The sequence below is a fragment of the Penicillium verrucosum genome (genome assembly GCF_028828655.1).
Source record: "Penicillium verrucosum strain IBT 35672 chromosome Unknown utg000001l_segment0_segment0, whole genome shotgun sequence".
NCBI classification, from domain to species: Eukaryota; Fungi; Ascomycota; class Eurotiomycetes; order Eurotiales; family Aspergillaceae; genus Penicillium; species Penicillium verrucosum.
Genome location: NW_026643210.1, coordinates 7,259,036 through 7,285,488, shown reverse-complemented (window position 1 = coordinate 7,285,488; position 26,453 = coordinate 7,259,036). Strand labels below are relative to the sequence as shown.

The window sequence follows — 26,453 nt, the reverse complement described above, 5'->3', positions numbered from 1 at the left end:
TGTATCCCCTCTTTCGCGCGCGTCCAACCTCCCAACCACACCACCACCAAGATGATCACAAGCACAATCGAAATAGCTGCGCCGCCTGCCAAAGTGCGGGATATTGTACGTACTAGCCCTAGGACGCGGATTCTTGGCGAAACAAGCTGACCAGTTATCGCGCCCCTAGCTGCTCAACTTCTCAGCATACCCGGAATGGCACACGGAATGGCTCAAGCGGATCGAGCTTAAGGACACGACCAAGACCCCGCAAGAGCTTTCCTCGGGAGACGAAATCGAAGTCGACATTGAGAACTTCAAGTTCGTCGCTGAAGTCAAGGTGAGAATTCAGACTCTTTCCCGACACGAATAATGAAATGTAAGCTGAAGACTCTCAATGCCAAAGGAGAACACCGAGAGCTTGTTTTCTTGGCAAGGCCCGCCCGTGTTTACCATTGCTGGTTTGCATAAATTCCATATCGAACCGGCCAATGAAGGTGCTTCGACTATTTTCACACAGACTGAGGATCTCAAGGGTCTCCTTGCGTTCATTATGAGTCCTTCTTTGCTTGGGAAGAAGATGCGTGCCCATTTCGATATTTTCCACAGGGATCTTAAGGCCCGCGCTGAACTGGCGTGATTTGATTTGGGGGCTGAATCTGTTGTACACGCACAGTTGGCTGTTTTGTACACGCACTTTTGTCTCAGTTTGGGTTATCGGCGCCGCCCTTGTCTCTACTACATGTGTGCGTACGATGTACACACATTTGTAGGGAAGGGGTTGGCTCTGGGACATGGCTGCGTAGATATATATTTTGGTCACAGATTGATCGTATTTGAGGTATGAGCACTTGGAAGCTTAATGGAAAAGAAATATAAAACACGCCATGTCTTCCCATCTGGACTGTCAAAGTGGCCATATAATGAGCGGTCCCAAATTACATTCGCTATAATATAGTATGGGCTCGCCAACAGTGGCGCGATGGACCTGGTCGGGGCCGGGCGTCAAACAGTGGTGCAGTTGTAGCACGCTGTTAAATTGATGCCAGAATGATCCATTACACCCCACACTTGTGGCTCTGAACCATACTGAGAGAACGTGTAGCACTTCCTCCACCATGGAAGAAAACATGCCCCTGACAAAAAGCCTGATTGGCCGAGGGCTGAGTAAACGCCCGTTTGGTAGATATTGTGTCTCAGAGGTAGCCGTCGTCTTTTAGGTCATGGTGCTCGTTATGATGTGGTCTCGTATGAACCTTTTCCGTTATCAAGGATTTCCCACGAAAGTCATACTGTGTCCTTACAAACTGTTGAATGAATCTGTATTTCATATAAATTCCACGCTACTGCTGTATGGCGAAACCGACATGGAGAGGTCTGATACTACCGATTGATCCGTGGGATTGAAGATAGTGCCCCAATGGGATCGAAAGAGATCTTCACTCTGTGGCTTCTCCAACCATAAGACAGTTTTGAGGTGGATGAGGGTGTCACCAAACTTTCCCAGTTGTAGAGCCGAAGCTATATCTCGTGCCCTCTCCACGAACTGTTGGTGGTGAGCTGTGCCAGATGAAGCCACCATCCCGACCGCAGCAAACCACACATCAAGTGAACCATCTACACCAGGCATTGACGCAAGATGCTCGAGGTTCTCCATAAATCGAATGAGAATCGTATTCAGTATTACTGCATGCGAATAATATGTTGGCCCCTGAGCGATGAACATGTAAAGTATAATTCCGTAGCGAAGGGATTCCGTCATCGGTGATGGCAGAGGTATTGTCGTAGCCGGAGTGGAGAGTAGGAGTCGGTGGATGACAAAACAAGTAAGGTCGTGAAGTTGTGTAGCTGGGAAAGGTATATTGCGCACTCGCTGAAAGATGTTGCGTAGACGATTGAAGACATTCTTAACGGCATAGTCCACTTCTATAGTGCTGAGGTCAAATAGCTGATCGTCAAGCGCGGTTGAGTCGAATTGCCATTCCGGGACTGGAGGGATGCCATCTCCAATGCCGAAGTCATCTTGGGTCTCGAATTGAGGATGACCCATAATGAGCATAGATACCCTGTGGAACATGTGAATATACATCATCTGAGTGGCAAAGGGGTTGGCTTACCAGCTGATCATTCTCGCGGTAAGCGGGCTTGTCTGCCTTACTGCGTTGATGCCACCCCTCATATCGACCAGTTTTTTCAATCCATTGACATGCATTTCACCAACTTTTATATTTCCTTTCCCGAACTAAGAGTCATATATGATCAGGGATTGGTTCTAATTATAAAACAGTAAGAAAAGAGAGTGCTTATGGTAGTATCTCACCTCGATGGTCGCCAAGGTTATGACTGAGTTCATAGTCCCGTCTTGAACAGCTAATGACATATATTCAACCTTGCGTCGCAGCAAGGCCACCGAGTCTGCCATGAGTAGTTCGGAGGTCTGAAACCCTTTCTGGGCCAACAACTCTTCGTCGAGACATGCCGTCTGTAGAGAGACGTGGAATAGTGCAGGATCCCCTAGGGCAAGTGGCCACCAAGAGATCAGAAACGGATTTGAAGTCGCATTAAGGTCAAGAGGGTAGTATTGGAAGGCGATCTTGTGAAGGACTAAATGGGTAAGCTAAGCTTTCATCGACAATGCTTCATTGGAGGGCTACACACAGGTGTAAATCAGACGTTGAACGTGTTCCCGGGGAAGTCTAGTCTGTGGATACGATTCAAAAGGATCAAGAGACCCGAATGTGTAGTTAGTTAAAGTGCCGGACCCATATAGCGGGTTTGTTGATGCCCCATTCTGCCATCCGGAAGTTACCGGACCCGTCGAGGGTTCGTTCGCGTAGGCGCACTCGACTTGCCGCTTGATGCAGCGGGAACAGCGCGGTGTGCGGAGATCGCAGCTGGACTTTGATCTGGCACATGCAGCACAGGACCGGCGGAGAGATTGGCGCATTTTGAAAGAATATTGGTGGGCATCAAAAGGGGGAACGTGTTAGCTTTAGGAATAGCTCAGACTAGAACCCCACACCGCTGTTGGGTTCACGACACGGTACGGAGTACAAAGAGTTGGAACGTCACAGACGTTGGTCTTGACAGAAGGTCGGCTCAATGTTGAATTTCCTAGGCGATTATTCCGTTATATGTGGACCTCAGGTTAATGTCCCGAGCCCAAATCAAAAGAGGACTAGACCCCGTTTGGCCCCTGCTTGGCATCGGAGTCTAGTCCTAATCGGGTAATATCTATGAGCTGTGGATATCCCCCAGTATTTATCGATATCATGCCATTACTAAGAAAACATGCCCTACTTCTGTAGGTATTCTCTGTCCATTCACTTAAAAAAGGAACATTTTGGGAACTTTCCCCTATCATCTACCATAATGGACTCCAACATGGCGTTTGAAATGGCCAACATCTCCATCGCTCAGAATGAGCTACCACAGATATGGCCTGCCAACCATATCCAGTCTCAAAGCTATCTGCTGGTGTCTTTAATGAGCTTGTCATTTTGGCAGTATGCAGTGACTCTTATAATCGCCATATTAGTCTATGATCAAGGTAAGGAGAGCTTTCAATACTGCAAGAACCTGCTGATGCCCTCTAGTGATGTATATCAAACGAAAAGGCTCTATAGCTGGACCTCCACTCAAGATCCCGCTCATGGGCCCATTTATACAAGCCCTGCACCCGAAGTTTGAGGGGTATCTTGCACAGTGGGCGAGTGGACCACTCAGCTGTGTGTCTGTCTTCCACAAGTAAGCGCCCACATCTATTGCCGTTTGATCGGACTCTTATCGAACGCGTACAACCGTCCAGACTAACACAAATTATTATAGATTTGTCGTTCTAGCCTCGGACAGAGACATAGCCCACAAAGTGTTCAAGTCACCCGCATACGCCGAGCCATGCATAGTGCCAGTCGCAAAGGATATCCTAGGCCACAAAGCATGGGTCTTTCTTCAGGGTAAAGATCACGTCGAGTACCGCAAGGGGCTGACCCCCCTATTCACCAACAAGGCCATGGCTACTTACCTTCCGGTACAAGAGAAGGTGCTAGCTGATTACTTCGGCAAGTTTGTCGCCGCCAGCAAAGCGAATCGGGGACAGCCAAAGGAATTCATGACAATGTTCCGCGAGATCAACTGCGCACTTTCCTGTCGCACGTTTTTCGGCGATTATATCTCCCAGGCCGCGGTCAAGAAAATTGCAGATGACTTCTACCTTGCTACAGCTGCCCTTGAGCTAGTCAACGTGCCTCTGTCGCTATACATTCCGTTCACCAAGCCTTGGCTCGGAAAGCGCACGGCTGACGCCGTCCATGCCGAGTTTACAAAATGTGCGGCTGCATGCAAAGCAAACATGGCGACAGGTGCGACACCAACGTGCATCGTAGACCACTGGGTGCTCCACATGATGGAATCCAAGCAATATCACGAAAGAATCGCCGAGGGGGAGACAGACGCCGAGAAGCCATCGAACATGATCCGCGAGTTCACGAATGAGGAAATCGGACAGACACTGTTTACTTTCCTTTTTGCTTCTCAGGATGCGTCCAGCAGTGCCACGACTTGGCTATTCCAAATCCTCGCCCAGCGGCCCGACGTGCTCGATAAATTGCGTCAAGAGAATCTGGACGCTCGGGGCGGAGATAAAAACAAGTCTTTCGATCTTCCCATGCTCGAGTCGCTCACCTACACCAATGCAGTCATCAAGGAGCTCCTACGTCACCGTCCACCCGTTATCATGGTTCCATATCTCGCGACGAAGAACTTCCCTGTCACACCTAACTATACCGTCCCCAAGGGCGCTATGATCATCCCGTCCTGTTATCCGGCTTTACATGATCCGAATGTCTACCCTAACCCCGATAACTTCGATCCCGAGCGTTGGATCTCCGGGGATGCTGGGTCCAAGACTAAGAATTGGCTAGTATTCGGCGCGGGACCACACGATTGCCTCGCAAAGAAATACGTGCCGCTCTCGATGGCTGGTATAATAGGGAAAGCAGCGCTGGAACTTGACTGGGAGCATCATGCCACGGATAAATCAGAGGAGATTCGAGTTTTTGCTACACTGTTTCCCATGGTTAGTACCCCTATTAAACCCATTTTCTAATATTGTTTAACTCGTGCCTTGTGCTGACTTTGGACATAGGATGGCTGCCCGTTGGTGTTTACGGAACGTTCATAGACGAGTTGGTTGCATTTCCTCGAATAGAGTCGAGATCCGCGTCCTGGAGGCTTTCCCGGTGGAATGATGACCTTTGTGATGGCGGCTGTAGGAATTCCGATTGATGCGATTGGGTTTATTACGTTGGTATATTTCTCTGTCTGAGCCTATTGTACAAATATATATCTCGCATGCTTCCAAAATGTGCAAAAGTTCTCACAGTCATCGGCTTAGGTCCTCATGGGTAGCCTTTTTTCAAAACCATGCGATTGATCTTTTCAACAAGCTCATGAGTCGCGTAAGGCTTATAGATGATATCATCCATTCCAGCACCGATCATTTCCTGTTGTTGTTCGTCCCTGACATTAGCTGTGACTCCCAGAATAGGTACATGTCCTCCAGTTTCCTTTTCGGTATCACGAATTTCCCTCGTAGCACAATTTCCATCCATCACAGGCATCTGTTGATCCATGAGAATACAGTCGAATGGAGTATTTCGGTTTGCATCTACAGCCTCTTGCCCGTTGCTAGCTTCCGATACGTCAAAACCCAGTGTACTCAACTTGCGCGAGATAAGTCGCCTATTGATGACGTTATCCTCAACCAAGAGAATACGCTGACCGTCACCGGTTAGTTTCTGACTCGTCCGTTCCATCTGATCGTCCTCGACCTGGCGTGCTATATCGTGGGTACGTAGTGTGTCTTTGTCCTTCGGGCCACCAGGCTGTGCCTCAAAGATGATATCTTCAGGGGGTTTTCCGACATCTGGGGCTCTTCCGTTATTTGATTGACTCCGCTCATTCTATTACCCAGTGTCTGAATACCAACGCAAAGTTTATCGATTGCAGAAACACCGAAGCTCTCATCTCCTTCGACACCATCGTTGGTTGTTCTGCGTACTTTGAAAAAGAACCCAAAGGTACTTCCGTGCGATTTCTTGGAACTCACGCCAATCTCACCCCCATGGAGGTGGCAGAGCTTCCTACAAACGTTGAGACCAAGGCCAGAGCCACCGTATATGCTCTCGGTTCTGGGGGTTGCTTGGTTGAAACGCTGGAAAAGCCGTTTTTGGGCCTCCTCGGTGACTCCAATACCGGAGTCCTTGACGGCGACCATGATATACGCCACTTCCCCACTTCCCCATTCACAATTGCTAGTCGTGTCTCTGCGAAGTGCTGATTCACCGGAATCGAAAAAGACAATATTTGGCGGGTATGAAGTTGGACGCTCGATCGAAGCACCCACTGAGACTCGGATCGATCGCTCACTCTCTGATTGGGCGGTGAATTTGATGGCATTCGAGAGTATGTTGACGAGGACCTGACCCATTCGATCCAAATCCGCCATGACCCAATCAATTTCACATTCAGCATAGGAAACATCGGCCTTGTATTCGAAATGTATTCTGTGCTTTCGGAGCTCGGGTCGGAAGATCGCCATCGGAATGGTGAGATGTCGCTGTGGCTGGACCTTTCGTGGCGACAGCGGCAGCATTGACGCGTCAAGTTTCGAAAAGGTGAGAACGTCGTTGACGATTTTCTTTTGATGCCTAATGCATAGACTGATTGTCTCGGCTGCCTCGGTGATGTTCATGACTGAGATTTCCTCTGGCTTCTTGTTGTAGATTGCCTCTTGAATATCCTCGGTGCAATGAACTATCGCAGACAGAGGATTGCGAATTTCGTGGCTGATCATATCTATAAATCGCTCTTGTTGCTTCTTGCGCTCCTGTGCCTCCTCCGCTGCCTGCCTCTGAAGAAGCTCAGCCTTTTTCTCCGGGGTGATATCTGCGACTGTACAAATGAACACCCCATCGTCTCCTAGCCCAAAGCATTGCACATCTTTATCATCCAGCCGATCTAAAGTCATCACACACCAAATCGAGTCCGGGTCACGGGTGTGATATTCGAGACGTAGCGGCCGTTTAGAGGTTGCGACCTCGCGATACCCATTGGACACCCGCTCATAGTCGTCCGGATGGACCGAGCGTAACCAATCCTCGGAGAAGTTGACGCTGGGGCATGGTATGAGTTCTCGGAACCGGCGGTTCACGGAGACCAGTTCATATTGGTGGGTGAGGATAGCGACGCCGTTCGGTAGGAGGTCGGCCAGCTGTTGTGCCGAGACATTTTGATTGAAAGTGAACGTCATCTATTTCTTCGCGCCGAAGCGGGTTTCTTCCAATATCAACAGAAGAGACGTCGGACGCTGATAGAAAATGTTGATGACTGCTCGAATATGTGTTACCCGCAAAAGATTCGGGTGGCGCGCATGGCAGATGAGGCTGATTCCCGAAGTTTGTAAATTTCAAGGTTGTTCTGTGAGTATCAGCCAAATATGTGCTAGATTAAATGAGATTTCGCAACTGTCAAAAGAAGAGATATGACGATATATAATATTGTACGTCATTGTGGGTTCCCTTTCACTGTGGGTTCCCCTTCGATCTACTTCCAATGTCAAGAAAGTATTTTTTAAGACGTTGTGATTGGTGAAAAGAGACCGGAAGGTGATGTTTGGGGAGTTCCACCCTGGATCGGGATGCTTGGCACATGCCCTGCATACTGACGTCAGTCGTTTCAACTTCAATAGCCGAATTTGACGAGCCTCGGATACCTAACTAGGTATCTCTACATTTTCACGCCCTCATTTTGTTTTTTTAGATTTTTTTTTTTTCTTTTTCGTTTGAGGTTCTTGTATAGCGATAGCGGTATTTGCCTTTCTGCTTCATTCAAGTTGAGGGACTCGGGGTTTTGTAGTATGCATATTCTACCCAGGTGTATAGCGCTCAGGGTTACTTTGACGGAATTGGTGCCTTGATGCTTAATTCTGGCCTGGTTTATGCCTGGTTTATGCCTGAATTTAGACCCGTGGACCCGTGGACCGGTACTTTGCTTATTCAGGGCTCTCTGTAACTCCAGGGCTGCAGGCCAAAAGTAGGCATCAAGGCACCAATCCCATCAAAGTAACTCTGAACGCTATACACCTGGGTAATGGTATTCTTGTGCCATGAGAACTCTCCAATTTTACTTCGTAGATATAACAGGTGACTTTTATGAATCATCAATGGCTGCCCAAGTGGTCAGAGCTTTTGCTTGACTGGCGATCGGCTTGGCAATGCAGGAGAGAATGTTCCCATTGCTCACGTTTTGCTTGGCGAAGGTGATCCGAGGGTTGGAGGGGTAGTTACATGGATACCGTAGTTCATCCCATCGTTGATCAATGTGACAAGGTTGGAACCTTGGAAGTTCAGTAAATATGGAGAAATATATCAGTAGCTACGTATAGGATGCGCGGGGATCGCAAGTTCTCCTTGGTTGAAGAGCCGTACTCTGTACGAAATACGCAAACTGCTAAAAGGAAAATCGGGGAGATTTTGAAATTTTCGACAGCGGAGAAGACCGGTCCCCCACTCGGGGGAGAACTAGCGGCCTAGAAGACGGCCTGTGGATGATGGATGTATGTGGGATGAGCTGTCGGGGCGGCAGAGTAAAAATCAGAATCGGCGTGGCGAATCTCAAATTTTGACCAGGTACAAAAAATAGTCGAGATATAGCATATTTTTAAAAGAACAGACTAAATCATAGCTAAATTTAACATAGGAGCTTTGGAAAAATATCCAAGTAGCCCTAAAAACATCAAGTTCGCCCTACAAAGTACCGGGATCCCGTGGGTCTTAGCGTTCGGCCCGATAACGTTTGCCGCTAAGTTTTTCTTTTCCGAAGATTGAAGATTCCAACTGATAGACATCTTTAGAACGCCAGCTGATGCGTTGGCTTTCTAAAATATGAGCAATAGGGCCACAAAGCATATGCATTGCGTTATCAGAGCCACATTTTACTCATAGTAATCCTATACTATCTCGCATGTGCGAATAGACAGGGCCAGTGATTTCCTCTCTCCACTCCTCGTGGGTTCATCGTGGGTCTTCTATCTCAAATAGGCAACCCGAGAGAACACGCTCCAGTCTAAGATCTTGCTCGAAAGGGTAATCCGAGAAGCCTCACTCCACTTTTTAAACTGGATCGATTGAAGATTTTGATTTTTAGTTTGATAGTAAATCTTATATCAGTATATGAAAGTAAGTGCCAGTGCTACCCTGGCCATCCGTTTTCATCTTCATTCTATTTTTCAAAATCATAATGGGCATTGTTGACTATTTCAGTCGACCGCGTGGCCACCAGGCACATGGTGGTGCTGAAACACCTACTATAGAAGCCCCAAAAACAATCGAGCCTAATGTGATCTCGAGTCCGGACTTTTCGGGCGCTGTTACACCTGCACACCTGCTTCCTTCCCCGGCTGGCACCGAAGACGCTCTTATATTTGAGAAGATCCCGCATCAGTTTGGCCGCCTCGGTTCTTGGAAAGGGTCTTTGATTTTGCTTGTCACCTCCGGTTCTCAATTTCTAGACAATGTCTTCATGACAAGTGCCAACATCGCCTTGTCGTCAATTCAACAGGATTTTGACGTGTCTAGTACCGATTTGCAATGGATGATTTCTGCATATACTTTGTCGTTCGGTGGCTTCCTTTTGTTAGCCGGTGCTTTGTCTGATCGGTATGACTCTGCTTCTCATTGTTTCTAGTCTTGACATAATGCTAACCTATACAGCTATGGACGAAAGAAGATTCTCTGTCTGGGTCTTGCCTGGCTTTCTGTGTGGACCCTAGCCATTGGATTCGGGCAGTCATTTATCCAGCTTACGGTGTTCCGTGGCATACAAGGAATTGGAGCTGCGATGACTGTGCCATCTGCTATTGGAATCATCAGCTCCTACTTCAGTGGTGTTGATCGCACCCGTGCACTGTCGATCTATGGAGCCTCAGGAACCCTAGGGTTCTGTACCGGTCTCATCTTTGGCGGTTTCTTGACCTCTTCGCTGGGCTGGAGGTATATCTTCTATCTGATTGTCATCATCACCGGGTCCTTGGGAATTCTGGGCTTTATCGTCCTCCCAAGCGATGTTCCTTCCGAAAAGAAGCACGAAAGAATGGACTATATTGGTGCAGTGATGTCGACAGCTGGCCTGATCCTGCTCCAATTCGTGCTTTCCAGTGGTGGAACCTATGGCTGGGACCAGCCGTTTATTATTGTGCTGCTGATATTGGCGGTTGGTCTTCTCGTTGGATTCGCAATCCTTGAGAAATACGTCAGCAACCCAATCATGCCGCTTTCTTTGTGGAAGATCCGGAATTTTGCCGGTCTCTGGGTTATTGGTTTCAGTGAGTCGCCTGTTTCCTGGACCTGTGCTTGGGAAAACGCTAATTCTAAATAGCTGGCTATGGCACCTACCAAAACGTTATTTACTATATCGTCCTTATGGCACAGGAAGTGGACAAGCTTTCTGCGGGTGATACTGCACTTCGCTTCTTGCCTATGGGAGCAATCGGCTTCATTGTTTCTCTTGGAACAGGAAAGCTTCTGGAATTTATGAATGGAAAGCACCTCCTCATTGCTGGACTAGTTCTAGCTGTGGTCGCCCCCATTTCGAGTGCTTTGACATCCAACCCTGAGGCAGGCTTGTACGTATCGCCATTTCCTTTTGCATAAACTATACTAACTCACACAGTTGGCTTAATGTTCTCCCCACATCCCTTATCAGTATCTCATCCGTGTCTTTCATCTTCGTCACGACGAGCACTGTGGTACTCACCAGTGTACCGGTCGAAGTCAAGAGTCTTGCTGGCGGAATGGTGAGTCTTTCCTTTCTTGTAATTTAGCTTTTACATGCTAAAATTCTAAACTAGCTCAACACTGCATTCCAAATTGGCTCTGGTGTTGCATTGGCTATCTCGGCGGCTGTTACCGATGCTGTCGACATCCAGCAAGGACACAGCCTTGCGGAGCAATACGCTACCGGTCTCTGGTGCTCTGTCGGCCTAGCTGGGTTGGGGCTAATAATCGGTTTGTTTGCGGTTCGACACAAAGGTATCGGACCAAAAGATAGATTGGGCGCTGGCCCACTTGCGGTCTAAATCCGTTTTACGACTTGGTTTGACATTTTCTCTTATAGATAGATTATAGATAGACCTGTTCTTTTGTTTTCTCTTTGATTTTTATCATTAATCATGTCGAATCCAGCGTTTAGTTAATATGACGTGAAATGAGGGGATAAATATATAGATGGCGTTTGTCCACGATATCAAAAGGTTCGTAGACTAGGATGTACGTAGTTCTCGGCATAGCTTACTCCAACCCCGCTTTGGTCGAGCGTAGCAAGTACCGCATATCGAATTACAATACTCTTGCGCCCCATGAGGAATTGATACATTACTGCCGTTCGATTTTGGAAATCTTATAACTACATCCTTGGCATCAGTACGAAATCATCATCATGAACGGAACTGAGAAGCGAACCAAGCACGAGGGAGCAGAGAGCAGCACGACCAATGTCCCTCTGAACACATCTCAATCTGTTATCAGCGGCCATAGAAAGGTCATCATCATTGGCGCTGGTAAGCCTTCTTCTTTTCCCGATCTGCATTTCGAATTCGGCAATGGCTAATAATTACTAGGCTCGACGGGTCTCGCGCTGGCCCAAGGGTTGAAAAAGGTTGAGAGACCGCAATTATGTCAAATTTGCCCCGCTAACAAGACTACTACGCTTTAGGCTGGAATCCCTTTCGAAATATTCGAAAAAGAAGAAGAACCTAGTCGCAAACGAAGCTGGAGCATAGCACTGCACTGGGGTTATGAACCGTTGCAATGCCTCGTGCCCGCAGACATTTTAGCTGGACTCGAGCAGGCACAGGTTGACCCGCACATCCCTATTACAGAAAGCGGTCCAATCCCCATGATCAATGGTGGGAATGGAGATTTGATCGCCGAGCTCAAGTCGTCCAGAGTGTACCGCCTGCGCCGAGACAAATTCCGGGCATTGTTGCTCCAAGGCCTCGACGTGCAGTGGGGGAAGTCCCTCTGTGATATTATTCATTCTGGTACCGGCGAACACGTCACTGCAAAGTTCACGGACGGGACAGAAGTCATTGGCAGTCTTCTAATTGCCACCGATGGTCCGCATTCGACGACACGTACACTACTAGTTGGAGAGCAAGCTGCAAAAGTCACGCCCACTGATTTCGCCTCGACCATCTGTTATACCCAGCATACGCGTGAGCACGCCCTATTCTTACGTGCCCACCCCCACCATCCGCTGTACCAAGTGGGTCCTCATCCCGAGGGTTATTGTGCTTGGTTGAGCCTCCATGACGGGGACGATATCGACCACCCGGAAAACTGGACTTTCGCACACTATATCTCCTTCTCAGAACCACGCGACCATGTCAATAAACGAACTATGCGAGAACACGTTGCACACCAGAAGGAGTTGGCCCGTCGGTTTGTCGATCCCTGGCGCAGTGTCTTTGAGTGGATGTGCCCTGATCATGAGGTTTGGTATTCCAAGCTTCGAAACTGGGACCCAAGTTTGTCGGAGCATCGGTGGGATAATCGTCAGGGTCGGGTAACTCTGGCAGGTGATGCTGCTCATCCGATGACTTTCCAGCGTGGTCAGGGTCTCAACCACGCTATGAAGGACGCTTACACCGCATGTAAGGCGATTGAGTCATTCTGGAATCGAGGTGATTTCACTATTGAGGAACGTGTCGCGGCTATGCAGGCGTATGAGGAGGAGATGGTCATGCGGACAGGTGAGGAGGTTCGTTTAAGCGAGGAAAGCACAGTAATGCTGCATAATTGGTCCAGTATTATGCAAAGTCCGTTGATAAAAAACGGGCTGGGAGTCAAGATTAAGTAGATGGTAGAGCGTTAGGCCTGAGAATAAACATGGAAGTCCCTGTGGTATCACGTGCAGGGAGCTGCCCGAAGAGCTGGCGATGGAAAGGATTTGTCAAAAGTACTTTGGAGATATTTAAGTAATTCTGAATCTTGCCTCACATAGATAAACAGGGAGTTAACCGGAACTCGGCGTATGCATCCTTAACACACGACAGGATTGAGGGTAGTTAATTGTGGTTGAAGTAAATAAGCTGCCAAGCTGCCACTGGAGGCCTTATACATAAGGCAACGAACACCAACCCACATTATCACGTGTTATGTCAAATCCGCATTTGGACAAGCTCGATCGCGATGTATCCATAGCAAGCTGTTTCCGGCACTCGAGGGACGTAAAAAAAAAATTGGTTTCTATCGCAATGCTTTTCATTTACTTGGACTTCAATATTTTCGAGGTGGTGTGAATGACTTGATTCTCATCATTCCTCATTATTGTTAACGCTGCCCACCATGATCGCTAGGAGAAACGTCCTTCAAGTGGCTGTGGCAGCGGCTCTTACTGCTTATATCCTGTGCACGCTGCTTGTCAAAAAGTTCGGGAATATATCATGGCCTACCTCACTTCCCGATCTCTCGCGGAACTACATGGCCGATAGTGTCTTTGAACATATCCAGAACAACACTCTTGGGGTGAGGTATTGCCCACTATCTTATAGACTTAATTGCTGACTTGAACATTGATTTTTAGTTTGAGCATATCTATGCCATCAGTATGAAAGAGCGGACCGACAAGCGCGATTTCCTAACACTAGCAGCCTCGGTATCGGGGTTCAATGTGGAATGGCTCGATGGAGTGCGACCGGATGATCTACATCCCAAGGCCATGCCTGATGTACGATTTTCAGTTCAATAATCCCCATATAATCTTCTGATGCTATTTTAGGGACTGAACCCCGCACTCGTGAAGCCCACTGTTGTGGCATGTTGGCGTGCGCACATGAATGCATTGGTCAAGTACAGTCATACCTCGTCCCCATTATCCAGAGACCGTGCTAACGTGTGGATGGGGAAACCAACAGTGTGATAAGTAATGGCTATTCGACTGCGTTGATTTTAGAAGATGATGCAGACTGGGACGTGAGCCTCAAGTCCCAGCTTGGGGAATTTGCACGCGGGCTGCACTCTTTGAAAGGAACCAAATTCGTATCCCAGGAAGCTCCTTACGGAGTAGATTGGGATCTCCTCTGGATCGGTGGATGTGCTTCGGGCCCGAACGCCAACGAAACAAGCTTCTACGCTATCCCCATGGACCCCACGGTTCCAAGGGCCCACCACCGATCCACCTGGGGTGGACCCACCGAGCAGTGGAAGCAACAATATCCAGAATTGGCCGAGGACTCGACGCGGGTTATTTATCGTGCTGAAATGGGCTGCTGCATGTTTGGTTATGCAGTTACGACCAAGGGTGCTAGAAAAATTGTTTCCGCGCTTTCCATCGATCATTTGGATAAGCCGGTAGATGACGCCCTGAGTGAGTTGTGCGCGGGTGCTAATGGGCGTCACAAGATTGAATGCTGGGCCCCGTTTCCCAACTTGATTGGTACATATAGAAAGGCCGGCTCGGCTTCTCGAGATTCAGATATTGAGAGCAACAACGCGGCTGAATTCCACGAAGAGCTGGCCTGGAATATGGTATACAGCACCAGGCGTAATATCCACCAATTGGTTGCTGGTGAGGAAACTGTTTACTCACAATGGAAGGATGAGGATGTGCCATGGTCGAGTAAAGCGATCAAGCATAGGGAGTTTGCTTATCCCACTGGATATCTTGTCAATTAACCTTACCTCAGAGTACGAATGTGCTAGTTAGATTTTATGCAATATTTATACGTTTATAGACATCGGCACAGTACCATTTCTCTCTATCGCTCACTAGGGTTAAACCTTGTTACAGCTGGCTGGTCAGAGCACTGGGTCAACTTGTGTATTCTTCGATCTTGGTGCCAAAATCATTTCAAATCCCCTTGCTCCCAGAAGGAGTTCTGGCAAGAGGTGTAGTTTCAATTTGTAAAACCGAATGAGAGATTAGCCTTGGAAGGTACCAAGTAGAGGAATTGTAACCCAATTGTACAGTATCATTCCATGTGGAATTCCTGATCCCTTGGCATTTGGGGTAAGTTTCGGGTTTTTATGCTCTATTCCACCCGAACTTAAAGAATTGGGGTCCTTTAGGGTCGGCCCGGGCAGGCTTTCATCGGAGTATTGTTTTGATCGAGGGATACAACTGTTCATGATATCTTCTTTGCTACCATAAAGGACTGACAGCAGATGCTTCATGTATGATCCGCAATATGCAACGGCCTTGCTTTTCACTTTTATTGCAGGCCCAAGATTAACTTGCGAATAAACGACCATGTACTCACTCCGCATGTTGTAGCACATCAAACATTCAGCGCGTTGGGTTGGAGATGCCTAAACTCTCATGTCCCTTGCGTCGGCTATTTGGTGCCAGTTGCTTCAGACTCCGGTGTTTTCTGCAACAATCACACCGAGCCGTTTACCAATTCCTCATTTTCCTCTCCTGCTACTCCTCCTTTCTGTGCATTCTTTAACCTTGTCACAAGGGCCATTTCTGTTCTGTGTTTCTCTTTCTCTGCAGATACTGTCGGCCTAGTCACTGAAATTCCTTGGTTCCAGAGCGAGCCGAGAAGAATGAGTCCATCAGCCTTGCATGTCCTCTTCTGGATCATGTGGCTTAACCATTCTACTTGGGATCGGTGGCGATGAGAAAATAATGCACAACAGAATGGAATGTCTCGAGTCTGTTACCAACGAGCCGAAATACCCGGATCTCGACTGTCCTCAGTTTCTTTAAATCTCGGGGATTTCATCAAGTTGACAGCGGCTACAGAAGACTTTATCGATCTGTTGATCAGTGTCGATCCCAATCCTGCCGATCCATCATAATTATATTACCCATTGATCCTCATTTACTCCTACACATGCCACGGTTCCTCGGCCTTCGGGGCAATAGCCTCAATATCGCAGCCATTCTGGGGGTTCTCATGCCCGGAATCCTAACAACAGGCTACAATGCATCACTACTCGGGGGTGTCTTGACACTGAAGAACTTCGAGGAACAATTCCCTGAAATGAACGTTGCTGCAGCCGATGATAAACCACATGCGTCAACAGTACAAGGCCTTGTTGTAGCCTCTTACACCATAGGAGGTTTCTTCGGAACTCTGTCCTGCATATGGCTTGGTGACCTATTCGGCCGCCGACGCACAATAATGGCAGGAGCAGTCGTCCAAGTCATTGGAGCTGTTTTGATGGCTAGTGCGGGCTCTCTCGCCCAACTCGTCACATCTCGGGTAATCCTAGGCGTAGGCACTGGTGTTCTACTGGCCACGATCCCTCTTTGGCAATCTGAGATATCGCCTGCCAATAAGCGTGGTGCTCACGTCGGCATGAAGGGGATATTCAGCGGTCTGGGGTGTGCGCTTGCCCTCTTTCTGGACTTTGGAATGTCATTCACGCAAGGCAACATCTCCTGGAGGTTTCCTTTCGCTTTTGTGATGCTTCTTTCTATCGCGGTTCTGGTGTTCATCTGCATGTTACCAGAATCCCCCAGGTGGCTTATCCGACAAGGACGACTCTCCGAGGCTAGTGAAGTCCTAGCGGCTCTCGAAGATACATCTCTCAATGATCAAGTCGTGAAAGCAAAAATCAAGGATGTCCAAACATCACTGGACTTGTTTGAGGAAAAGTCACTTGGACAAATATTCCACATGGGCCCACAAAGAACTTTCCACCGAGCCATGATTGCTGCTCTGGCGATGTTGTTCTTGCAACTCACCGGCTCCACGGTTATCACGTTTTACAGTACGTACCCCGGATTGTCTATTCCCTATTTCCATGGCGTATTGACTAATTTTGTGCTCATAGCAACCGCAATCTTCGAAAACAACCTTTCACTGGGTAATTCAACATGCACAGTTCTAGCAGCGGTTTACCAGTTAGTCGGCCCCCTTGGTGGGATCTTCTGTGTTTTCAAAATCGAGAGGCTTGGTCGCCGTGTCTTGCTTCTAGGCAGTGCAATCGGAAACGCCGCCTGTCTGGCTTTAGTAGCTGGTCTCGGAACTCAAGCGGACAATCCACTCGCAATGCGCGGTGCTGTTTTCTTCATTTTCCTATTTCATTTCAGCTACATCATCGGGTTTGGCGCAATACCATATCTCTACGCCACGGAGATCGCGCCTTTGCATCTACGCACGACGATCAACAGCTTTAGCATCAGCATAAATTGGGCAGTCAGCATCATACTCACTGCTGTCACACCCATTGCATTCAACAGCATGGGACAGACATACTTTGTCATTTTTGCGGGCTGCAATGCATTGATGATACCTGTCATTTATTACATGTTTCCCGAGACTGCCGGGCGCAGTCTAGAGGAAATGGATAAGATTTTCACTCTTTCGCGGGGTGTCTTGGATGTTGTCAAAATCGCTCGGCTTCTTCAGCACGGACAATCAATTGACCTGTCGGAGAAGGAACTTGATCCAAACTTCAAGTGCCCCGAGCTTCAGCTTCGCGAGGTATATTCGCCTTGAAATCTTTTTCGAAATTTGGGCCTCTATGCAATTTCAAGGAATAAATAGTATTAACATAGATAAATGAGGTTGAGAAGTACCTCGTTCGTATTTATTTCCAACACCCAATATTGAATCAACCGTAAGATTAGCTTCTGATGCAGTTTGCTTAGGTCTTTGGGAGTTGATTCCAATTCAAATGCTCTATACACAATAGATAGTAAATACACACGACACACAACACATTCTCAATGATAATAAATAGAACCGCCATCTCAGACATTAGAAACAATGGTAGATAGGTACAACAAGTAGGTAGTTGATCACCTTCACAACATGGGTACAGATGTGATGTGCAACTATACTTTTCGCCTGATAGTCTTGGCGCCTGGTCGCTGGACAACTCATCTCATCTCATCACGTTCCATCATATTGACTTGACTATCCACTCCACCACTCTTACCTCCACATACTAGCCAGGAAATCTCCGATATAAAACTGCCCGGGATCCAGTTGTGCTCATCCAAATCCACTCTTATCCAATCTATCCATCACAACTTCAAATCCCTCATCCACAAAACATGTCTTCAAAGAATGAAGTCCACGAAACAGATGAGCATTTAGAGCAGCGCTGGTTCTTGATTGAGCTTGAGGAGGCCATAGTGGCCCTTGATGAGCACAAACTTGACGCGACACGACTCAAAAACTTCAACGTCAACCTCTGCCGCCTGAGTCTCGATCAAAACTCAGAGCTCAAGCCCCGCTTTTTCACGCCAAGACCCAACCTCCCGCAACCCAGCGATGAGATACTCAATAGAGCCTGTTCAGTTGCGGATCCCAAGGAGTGTTTTGAAGACCCATACTCTCGTGCACACGCCATGCACGATGACTGGAACTCCTATGCTTTTCACCAAGTACGTGACGATTATGACGGGCCGTGGCGTTCAAAGGAGTAAGTTCACCACTATTGGAGCTATATCGTTCTATCAGTTCATCATATCTAACGCTAGTGATAGGCCTATCGATTACACCCCTTACAAGAGCGTGTACCAGTTTGGCGCCGTATGGAACGGCATTCCATCATTTGGCGCTTTTAGGATGATGGATAGTGCTGGAAAGAAATTTCCGCATTTCAAAGCAGTCGTCTTCAACGACTTGGAGGCGGAGAATAACACTTGTTTCCGTGGAGAACTCCTGATCAGTCTTCGCATAATGTTGGGCCAATTGAGAAAAGTGCGCTTGGTTCACCATCAAATAGCACCGGTAATTCTCTACTCTCCCTTTCTCCTTTTCCATTTCATATTTGGGATTGCTGACAGGGTATTCTACAGGTTTTGCTTATGTCATTGGCTGGCTTGCACGCACGTTTATTGGAGTGTTATTATGACGAGAAATCGAAATCCCTCATGATGCGTTCTTCTGATCTTTACGAGCTCTCCAACAAGACGTCTATATCGGAAGCGTTCATGGCCCTCACCAAGTACTTTCTTGGCGATCCAGTAGGGACTACGATCTAAGCCGGGGCATCTCCTTTCCTTTGGGTCGGCCAAGGTGTCAAATGGCTTGGCGTTTGGTCTTGTTCGGTGCTGGTGTTAGTAAATCTGGTCATTGGGTCAGGGAAGGTGTCAAACGGCTTGGAGTTTGGGTGTATGTTATTGGATATTGATATTGGCGAGGCTGCTCGGGTTGTCTTGGGCGCTATTAGTACATTTTACGCAGTGATGTATTAGCATTTTTCATTAAACAAGTTGATAGGTCGAAATGATCTATCGAATGTCATTTCTCGGATGTTGTATCCGAGTATGGAAATCTTGAATTGCCCACAATATTCTTATAAAGTTCAGCTTCCCATACTTTGAACTTTTGTCTTCTTGCTACACCCACCCACTATGACAGCACAGTGGGTGTAGTCGGATAAAGACTTTAATTTGGATTGAAGGACTTTAAGTGAAGTAGTGGAGATTATCAGTGTGATAGCAAGCCAAAGGTGGGGGGATTGAGATTCAAGCCAGCGATATAGGTATATTGTATGCACATAAACAACATATATATTCGAGCATGTGGTTTCAATGGACGTTACACAAGTGGGATACTCGCGTAGTCATATATAGTCATATATAGTCATATATAGTCACATAACTATAGTTGATCAGTTAATAAGAGCCTGACAAACAAGGCGCATGTGCGCGCACCTGCAGGCAAACATGAGACCGACAGTTTTATTATCTTCAAGAGTGGGATACACACTATCCTCGTTCCTCTCTGATTCAGATCACCTAACTAAACTTTCATATTATAAACTGACTATGACTTTGTCCGAGTCCTGTATTAAGAAGCGGAGACGAAATAGAAACGCTCCAGGCAAGCCAAAAGTGAGCAAAGTGCGATCCTGCGAGGCTTGTCGGCGATTGAAAACGCGATGCGAAACAGGCAGCTCTGACCGATGTCATCGTTGTGATGTTCTCCGGTAGCAAGCCAGATTGAGAAATCGGATTACTGGACTCTCATATCTGACCATATTTAGGATTAGGTGCTCTTTCCAGGCCATTTCACGCAGTGATCCCGAACCGCCGCTGGACGCAGAGGTGGATTCTACGACAAGCCGCGATGAGTACCATACACGGTACACCCTCCCATTGTCGATTCCTTTTAGATTCGATTCCAATATCCTGATCAAAAATAGGCTTTGCGCAGTGGAAACTAGCTTGAGTCAACTTCAAGAATCACTATCTATCCGCAATGATAGTGACTGCCGGAATAGACCAGGGGTAAGTTTTGGATATCCACAGCTCATCTTGATACTGTAATTAATTGGATATTATAGGTAACCTCATCAACTATTGAACGAACTGCACGCGATGCACCCATGAATCTTATCCAGGAGATCCGACAGAACATCATGTTACATGAAAATCCCTCGACCAGCGATGATAGCACTAAAGACATTATAATCAACGGTATACTTTCCGAGGAACTTGCTATTACGCTTCTCAAAGGGTGAGCATTCCATCTATAATATTCTTTTGGAACCTGTTCCGATGTTGATTTTCCAGATTCTCGAAAGTATCCAACCGCTGGTTATTCATGAGTACGGACCCCGTCCAACTACGCACCAAATCCTCGCTACTGTTTGGTACTTGTATTTTAGCAGGTCTCCATATCACCCCTTCCTTACATGGGTCATCGACACATCAAGCTTTGTATCACCATATTCATGGACTGCTCGGCCAAGCACATCTTTCTTCCACTGCCTCGCTTGACACAATACAGTCGATGTTGATTTTCTCCATGTGGGACCTGCGACCATCTTTGGGCCCTGACTATGGTACATCTTGGCTCCTCAGCGGCACGGCTGCTATGCGGGTGATTATGACTACTCCATTTGGGCAGCTTCCAAACACAAGCGACGCCGATGGAGGCGAACGAGCCCAAGCACAAGAAATAATGCGCACGTGGAACTTGATTTGCCTCTGTCAATTACAGTGCGTTATAGCAACCAACTTCCAATCTTTCTGGTGTCTATATCAAGAAAGCCTAACCCGATTTCAGGTTTTCTGTGGGCTCTGGTCGTCCACCGATCATATCCAGCCAGTACTTTGACGAATGCATTAAAGTCCTCGATTTTCCATCATACAATGCACGCGACGAACTTGTATTAGCTGGAGTCAGGTTATATCGACTACTTTGGGAAATTATAAGCTCCAACGTGATACAGAAGGGAAGTACCGTTTGGCCCGAAATCGACAATTTGCGCAAGTCCCAGGAGAACATTTATAGTGAGCAATCTCAATCTCTCTTCCCAGCACTTTCATAAATGCTAATTCCAACTTTTGTAGAGCTTGATTCTTCTGAACCACTACGGTTTGCATACTCCTGCGCATACCTGATTCTTGCACGTCGCACACTTCAACATATGAGCGAAACTCAACCCGAGGAAACGAGCGACTCCATAATTACACCAGAGGAATCAACACTCCCCTTAATTCGGTTCGCAATTAGCCAGTCACATCAACTTTTGGACCTATTTGTCTCCATGTCAGATTTGACCACTTATATCCACCCGGCTTACGAAAATGTGCTTTGTTCCTTTGCAATGGTGACACTAGCCGAGTTTGTCGTTCATTTAGATGATGTGGGTAGTATAATCATTCTCATGGAACAAGCCATCTCGCATATTCAATGTGGAGGCAAAGCCGAGCCGGTGAGCCGGTGGTCTCTGAACATCATGAAGCAGCATTTTGCAGAGCGGATTGAGGAAGAAGATTGTATGGCGTCTATGGGAGAGAATAGCACAGACATTTATATGCCGCAGTCAGTGCAAAATTCCACTGATCCCTGGGGTTGTAACGAATGGGGTATCGAGCAGGAGTTTCCATCGCTTGAAGATATGTTCTTTGGTAATGTGATTTGAATTGGGTAAATATTAATATGCTCTTTCGCATTGTGAATATGGTCCATTCGCTCCTCTCGGTTCAGTATATATATTTTAAAATGACGGGATGTCAACTACACTTTCTGAGTCTAAGGCCTGCATGGCACTCCTTGGGCTTCTTCGAGAATCCTTCATGTGACTCCATGATTGGCTGGTACAACGCGAACTCATATCGATAAAACAAAGTTCCAATAATCAGCTGCAGCTCCATAATGGCGACGTTCTGTCCAACACATGCCCGGGGACCATATGAGAATGGGTTGAATGCGGTTTTCTGTCTGGCAGTCAGGTTCAACCAGCGGTCAGGCTTGAATTCTTCGACGTCGTCTCCCCAAATATCCTTCATATGATGAATAGTGTACGAGGGTACTGAAAGTACAGTTCCAGGGGGAAAGTGGAAGCCATCAAAATCGACACCGGGGCTATGATCGGCAACCAAACGTGGCAGACCGATAGCCGAAGTAGAATGAAGTCGCATCGCTTCGTCAATGCATCTTCGCAGAAATGGGAGATCTTTGATCTCGGAATAAGATGCAATCTTTGCTTCGGGGTCAATTGCTTGGTCCAATTCCTCTTGCAATCGGGGAATGATCGTGCCCGGGGCTCTGCGTTCTCCATGCAGGATCCAGTAAAATATCCCGCAGGCCGTGTTAGATATTGTGTCGGAGCCAGCGATAAGCTGTGTCAGAGCCTCTGCAATGAGCTCATCCCGTTCCATTGGCCTTCCATTGGCATCTTTTGCCTGTAGTAAGCGCGAAAGAATATCGTTGCGCGAATCGACCATTCCCTTCTCTGCAGCATCGAGTCGTGACCCGACAGCGGCGACAGCAATCCCCGTCAGGTTCTCCACGGCCGCTACGCCCTTGCTGAAAAATGGATCGGGGAGATATCGGGCCCATGGACGTAATGCTGGAAGGAGGCCCAAAGTTGAAGAGATCTCGCCTCGTCTATTCAACACATCGACTGCCGGGGTGTATGAAATGGGTCCTCCAGTCACCAGCTGCGTCTCAGTCTCATCTTTGCCCTTGTTTACCATTCCAAATGGTGAACCGAATGCTAAATCTCCGATTATGTCAAAAGCAAGGTAGCTAAACCAGGGCATTGCGTTGTACCGAGCAAACTCCTTCCCACTATTTTGTGGCTGAGAAGCCGCGATCCGGTCCAGCTGTGTTATCCATCGCAGTAGGTTTTCCGCCATAAACGGCTCAAACTCAGCAACTGACCTGGGAGAGAAGGCATGCGATATAATCTTCCGCTTGCGCGTGTGTTCGGCTCGGTCGCGAACATTGAACATGCCCGGAGTTCGCGCTACAAATGCTTCATAATAGTGACTAGACATGTTTCGTTAACACTAGTAAATCTCAATTCGGGTAAGAAATCCGATTTACTCCTTGAGGAACCCATTTCCGTGTCCATAAACAACGTTCAAAGCCCGTTCATCGGCGATAGACACATGGTTGAAACCAATACGGACGACTTTGCCATGTTTTCGATGTGCCGCGTCAACTGCCGCATATTTCTGACCATGTCTAGCACTTAATCCGACCCATATGTTGCTAAATTTAGCAACAAAAGGCCCCGGGACTCGGCTTAAGTGCCCGTATGATACTAAATAGGGGTATATGTAGTAGAACGCGAACCACGCGGGCATGGCCACGGCCATAGTCCATGGCGAGAGTAAAAGGGACAGAAGAGCCATTTGATAGATCGATCAAAGTTGAATAAATTGATGGACTAAAAGATCATTGCATTATATTCCTCTTTTTTTAAATGAGAACAGTTGGACTTAATATTTCACATGTTCCCTATCCGTCCGACGGAGCACAAGCAACACCGTCGGAGACGAGACAGATATGCAGGATCGATGCACAAGGACCAAAGAACCTGCAGGTCATTAACCCCCCGCAAGACTTTTGATAAGAAGAAAAGACAAGGGAATTCAAGGATAGTTAGTTTGTTCTCGATGGTTGATTTTCGACGGGGATAAGCGGATATAACGCGGCATTTTCATTTGCCGAAATCTCCGCTCTCGCGGACTTCCTTTTTTCTATCAACATCACTTCCAAACAAGTTCTCCATGGACTCTCACGGGTCTCAACCCCGTCGACGCCGAAGGCCAGCTCGGTCTTGCATTGAGTGTCGCCGTCGCAAAATCCGCTGTGACCGAAATGACCCTTGTACGCGTTGTGTCTCCGTCCACATACGATGTACCTACAAACTTTACGGCGATCAACCCAGGTCCTCACTTCAGTCTGTAGAAGGCACCCCAAGACACTCAACGGGTACTCTGGAACCTTCACCGTCGTCACATGTCCAACCGATCAGAAACCCCCTACCATCTACAGACCATGGCCAGCCATTAGAGCCTCGTAGCACTACTCGGACTCCAACACCAGCAGGAATACCACATCGTGGTTTGGATTCTCGGTGTCAAATTTTTAATGAACAGCCAGGGCGAGGACAAAACTCAGAATCAACCATTACAGATCTTTTGCGACAGATCCAAAGCCTAGAACAGTCTTCGGCACAAAAACCTGTGCATAACCTATCAGAGACGGGTCGGGAAATATTTAACCGCCCATCCCAGCCAAAAGATCTTCAGTGTATTTTCACAAAAACTAGGGTTATGCGATGGAGCTTGTGGATGAGCATGGCTAAAGAGGTACGATATGCATTGGCATACGCCTTAAATCACCCCGCTAATTATATCATATAAGTTTGAGCCTTTTCTAGCATTTTATACCGAGGCTACTGGAAAGGGTAATGGAGAAACGTTCAAAAGCGCTGAAACCAAAGCCCTTCTTGTTCAAGTCGGCGATCTACTTCGAAAATGCAAACACACAGCGAGAAGCATCAAGACCTGGCGGCCCAGCAGATCACTATCGAATCCCCAGTTTGGCCTTGAGCTCCCGTCTCGCGAGGTATCAGATAGGATGGTAGCCTTGTATCTGCAATCCTTCGAGTCAACACACCGGATAATTCATACGCCTCCCTTTTGGGTTGATTATCAGAGATATTGGAACAATCCGCATAATGTCCCCAATGAACTGCGCCTTAAAATTCTTCTTGTGGTCGGCATAGGGTCAAGCTTGCACAAGCAGGAAAATACAGATATCGGATTCCGAAAATCGGTTCATCGATGGGTATATGCTGCTCAAGCTTGGCTTTCTGGGCCCCTAGAAAAAGACCGACTGAGTGTTTCCGCGCTGCAAATTGACTGCCTCACAATTCTAGCTCGGCAAATTTTCTCCATTGGCGCTGATCTCGTGTGGACCTCCATGGGATCTCTTGTTCACAAAGCCATGCAAATAAATCTACACCGAGATCCCAAGCATCTCTCGGGGGTATCTGTGTTGCAGGCCGAAATCCGTAGGAGGCTATGGGCCACAATCATTGAAATGACCACCCAGTCATCTTTGGATTCGGCCATGCCCGCCAACATCCCCGAGTCTGACACCGAGGCCCCTTCAAACATCAACGACGATGAAATTGACGAAACTACCACGGTACTTCAGCCGCATCCCAAAGGCACTTACACCGCTTCCTCATTCCAAATTTTACTGCTTGACTCGTTGCCAATCCGCCTCAGGATACTCCATCTCTTGACTAGTTTGAACACACAAATCTCTTACTTGGATGTCCTTACCTTGAGTTCAGAGCTCAGCAATGCGTCTCGCGCATACCACAGTTTCGTGAAGGAGAACCAAAGTTCCAGCATCACGCCATTTCATCGAAACCTACTTGACTATCTTGTGCGTCGATTCATGATACCTCTACATTGTCATTTTATGAACAAGGCCCGCACAAACCCATTATTCACATTCTCATTAAAGGTCAGCCTGGAAACGGCCATGACCATCATGTCACCTGAACCAGATGAAGGGTTCTCCAAACTAATGGTCAATGGTGGAGGCTTATTCAGAGAGGGTATCTGGTGCGCGATGGCCGTCATCACCATTGAGCTCTTAGCCCAACTCGAAGCCCAACACATTGACGGAACATTGCACCGCAACTTCGAATATATTATGCTTCTCAAGCGGTCTGCCAACGACATAATTATTCTCTCTTCTGAGCGGATTCGCCATGGAGAGACAAACGTCAAGGGTCATATGTTTCTCAGCATGATCTTAGGAAAGGTCGAAGCGGTGCAAGCGGGCGCCGATTGTGAATTGTCTATCGCACGGAGTGCGAAAGACAGTCTTGAATTCTGCCATGGCCTTTTACTGGCTCAGGCTGACTCTTCGTTGCTGGGAATTCCCAACAATGCTGGATTTGCATCCGGGTCCAGTCATGATGGTGAGCCCGAAGGTCCTGGTTCTGGATACGACTTGGACTTGGACTGGGACTTTCTTTTTCCAGATTCTGGATTTCCTTGATACCTTCACACAGGAGTAATTGTCTGTCTCGCCTATGTATATTGCTCTTCTAGGGGGCCTTATAATTTTGTTAGTTTTGCCAGTTTGTATACAATCTTAACTTGATAATGCTGGGAAAAGAACTTACATATGTAGTTAATCGCTAGTATTATCCCAGTGATGCGGGAGTAAGCTC

At 47.4% G+C, this 26,453-nt stretch overlaps 12 protein-coding genes across 12 annotated transcripts; 9 read left to right on the top strand and 3 right to left on the bottom strand.

The window, feature by feature from the left end:
- Window positions 1-51: 51 nt before the first annotated feature.
- On the top strand, window positions 52-619 carry N7516_002702 (SRPBCC domain-containing protein; the record flags this gene model as incomplete). Its single annotated transcript, XM_057215422.1, has 3 exons — window positions 52-105; window positions 170-319; window positions 386-619. The coding sequence occupies 3 exons, from the start codon at window positions 52-54 to the stop codon at window positions 617-619; spliced, it is 438 nt and encodes a 145-aa protein (XP_057077305.1).
- A 687-nt stretch (window positions 620-1,306) lies between these two features.
- N7516_002701 (Zn(II)2Cys6 transcription factor) lies at window positions 1,307-2,926 on the bottom strand (the record flags this gene model as incomplete). The annotated part of the gene is made up of 4 exons (XM_057215421.1): window positions 1,307-2,045; window positions 2,097-2,221; window positions 2,300-2,583; window positions 2,638-2,926. 4 exons carry the CDS (start codon window positions 2,924-2,926, stop codon window positions 1,307-1,309), a joined length of 1,437 nt encoding a protein of 478 aa, XP_057077304.1.
- A 425-nt stretch (window positions 2,927-3,351) lies between these two features.
- N7516_002700 (uncharacterized protein) lies at window positions 3,352-5,161 on the top strand (the record flags this gene model as incomplete). Its single annotated transcript, XM_057215420.1, has 4 exons — window positions 3,352-3,529; window positions 3,576-3,726; window positions 3,808-5,056; window positions 5,126-5,161. The coding sequence occupies 4 exons, from the start codon at window positions 3,352-3,354 to the stop codon at window positions 5,159-5,161; spliced, it is 1,614 nt and encodes a 537-aa protein (XP_057077303.1).
- A 217-nt stretch (window positions 5,162-5,378) lies between these two features.
- Window positions 5,379-7,291, bottom strand: N7516_002699 (PAS domain-containing hybrid sensor histidine kinase/response regulator; the record flags this gene model as incomplete). The annotated part of the gene is made up of 2 exons (XM_057215419.1): window positions 5,379-5,905; window positions 5,950-7,291. The coding sequence occupies 2 exons, from the start codon at window positions 7,289-7,291 to the stop codon at window positions 5,379-5,381; spliced, it is 1,869 nt and encodes a 622-aa protein (XP_057077302.1).
- A 1,988-nt stretch (window positions 7,292-9,279) lies between these two features.
- Window positions 9,280-11,116, top strand: N7516_002698 (MFS transporter; the record flags this gene model as incomplete). The annotated part of the gene is made up of 5 exons (XM_057215418.1): window positions 9,280-9,698; window positions 9,753-10,363; window positions 10,417-10,663; window positions 10,711-10,834; window positions 10,889-11,116. The coding sequence occupies 5 exons, from the start codon at window positions 9,280-9,282 to the stop codon at window positions 11,114-11,116; spliced, it is 1,629 nt and encodes a 542-aa protein (XP_057077301.1).
- Window positions 11,117-11,475: 359 nt separating this feature from the next.
- Window positions 11,476-12,897, top strand: N7516_002697 (FAD-dependent oxidoreductase; the record flags this gene model as incomplete). Its single annotated transcript, XM_057215417.1, has 3 exons — window positions 11,476-11,596; window positions 11,657-11,694; window positions 11,752-12,897. The coding sequence occupies 3 exons, from the start codon at window positions 11,476-11,478 to the stop codon at window positions 12,895-12,897; spliced, it is 1,305 nt and encodes a 434-aa protein (XP_057077300.1).
- Window positions 12,898-13,385: 488 nt separating this feature from the next.
- On the top strand, window positions 13,386-14,714 carry N7516_002696 (putative LPS glycosyltransferase; the record flags this gene model as incomplete). Its single annotated transcript, XM_057215416.1, has 4 exons — window positions 13,386-13,565; window positions 13,624-13,767; window positions 13,819-13,889; window positions 13,955-14,714. 4 exons carry the CDS (start codon window positions 13,386-13,388, stop codon window positions 14,712-14,714), a joined length of 1,155 nt encoding a protein of 384 aa, XP_057077299.1.
- Window positions 14,715-15,877: 1,163 nt separating this feature from the next.
- On the top strand, window positions 15,878-17,491 carry N7516_002695 (sugar porter family MFS transporter; the record flags this gene model as incomplete). Its single annotated transcript, XM_057215415.1, has 2 exons — window positions 15,878-16,760; window positions 16,824-17,491. The coding sequence occupies 2 exons, from the start codon at window positions 15,878-15,880 to the stop codon at window positions 17,489-17,491; spliced, it is 1,551 nt and encodes a 516-aa protein (XP_057077298.1).
- A 560-nt stretch (window positions 17,492-18,051) lies between these two features.
- N7516_002694 (uncharacterized protein) lies at window positions 18,052-18,987 on the top strand (the record flags this gene model as incomplete). Its single annotated transcript, XM_057215414.1, has 3 exons — window positions 18,052-18,422; window positions 18,487-18,733; window positions 18,790-18,987. The coding sequence occupies 3 exons, from the start codon at window positions 18,052-18,054 to the stop codon at window positions 18,985-18,987; spliced, it is 816 nt and encodes a 271-aa protein (XP_057077297.1).
- Window positions 18,988-19,776: 789 nt separating this feature from the next.
- On the top strand, window positions 19,777-21,881 carry N7516_002693 (fungal specific transcription factor domain-containing protein; the record flags this gene model as incomplete). The annotated part of the gene is made up of 6 exons (XM_057215413.1): window positions 19,777-19,842; window positions 20,014-20,238; window positions 20,295-20,467; window positions 20,560-20,952; window positions 21,020-21,246; window positions 21,307-21,881. The coding sequence occupies 6 exons, from the start codon at window positions 19,777-19,779 to the stop codon at window positions 21,879-21,881; spliced, it is 1,659 nt and encodes a 552-aa protein (XP_057077296.1).
- A 91-nt stretch (window positions 21,882-21,972) lies between these two features.
- N7516_002692 (cytochrome P450) lies at window positions 21,973-23,572 on the bottom strand (the record flags this gene model as incomplete). Its single annotated transcript, XM_057215412.1, has 3 exons — window positions 21,973-23,233; window positions 23,291-23,421; window positions 23,543-23,572. 3 exons carry the CDS (start codon window positions 23,570-23,572, stop codon window positions 21,973-21,975), a joined length of 1,422 nt encoding a protein of 473 aa, XP_057077295.1.
- A 1,728-nt stretch (window positions 23,573-25,300) lies between these two features.
- On the top strand, window positions 25,301-26,278 carry N7516_002691 (uncharacterized protein; the record flags this gene model as incomplete). Its single annotated transcript, XM_057215411.1, has 1 exon — window positions 25,301-26,278. The coding sequence occupies one exon, from the start codon at window positions 25,301-25,303 to the stop codon at window positions 26,276-26,278; it is 978 nt and encodes a 325-aa protein (XP_057077294.1).
- Between the last annotated feature and the right edge of the window lie 175 nt (window positions 26,279-26,453).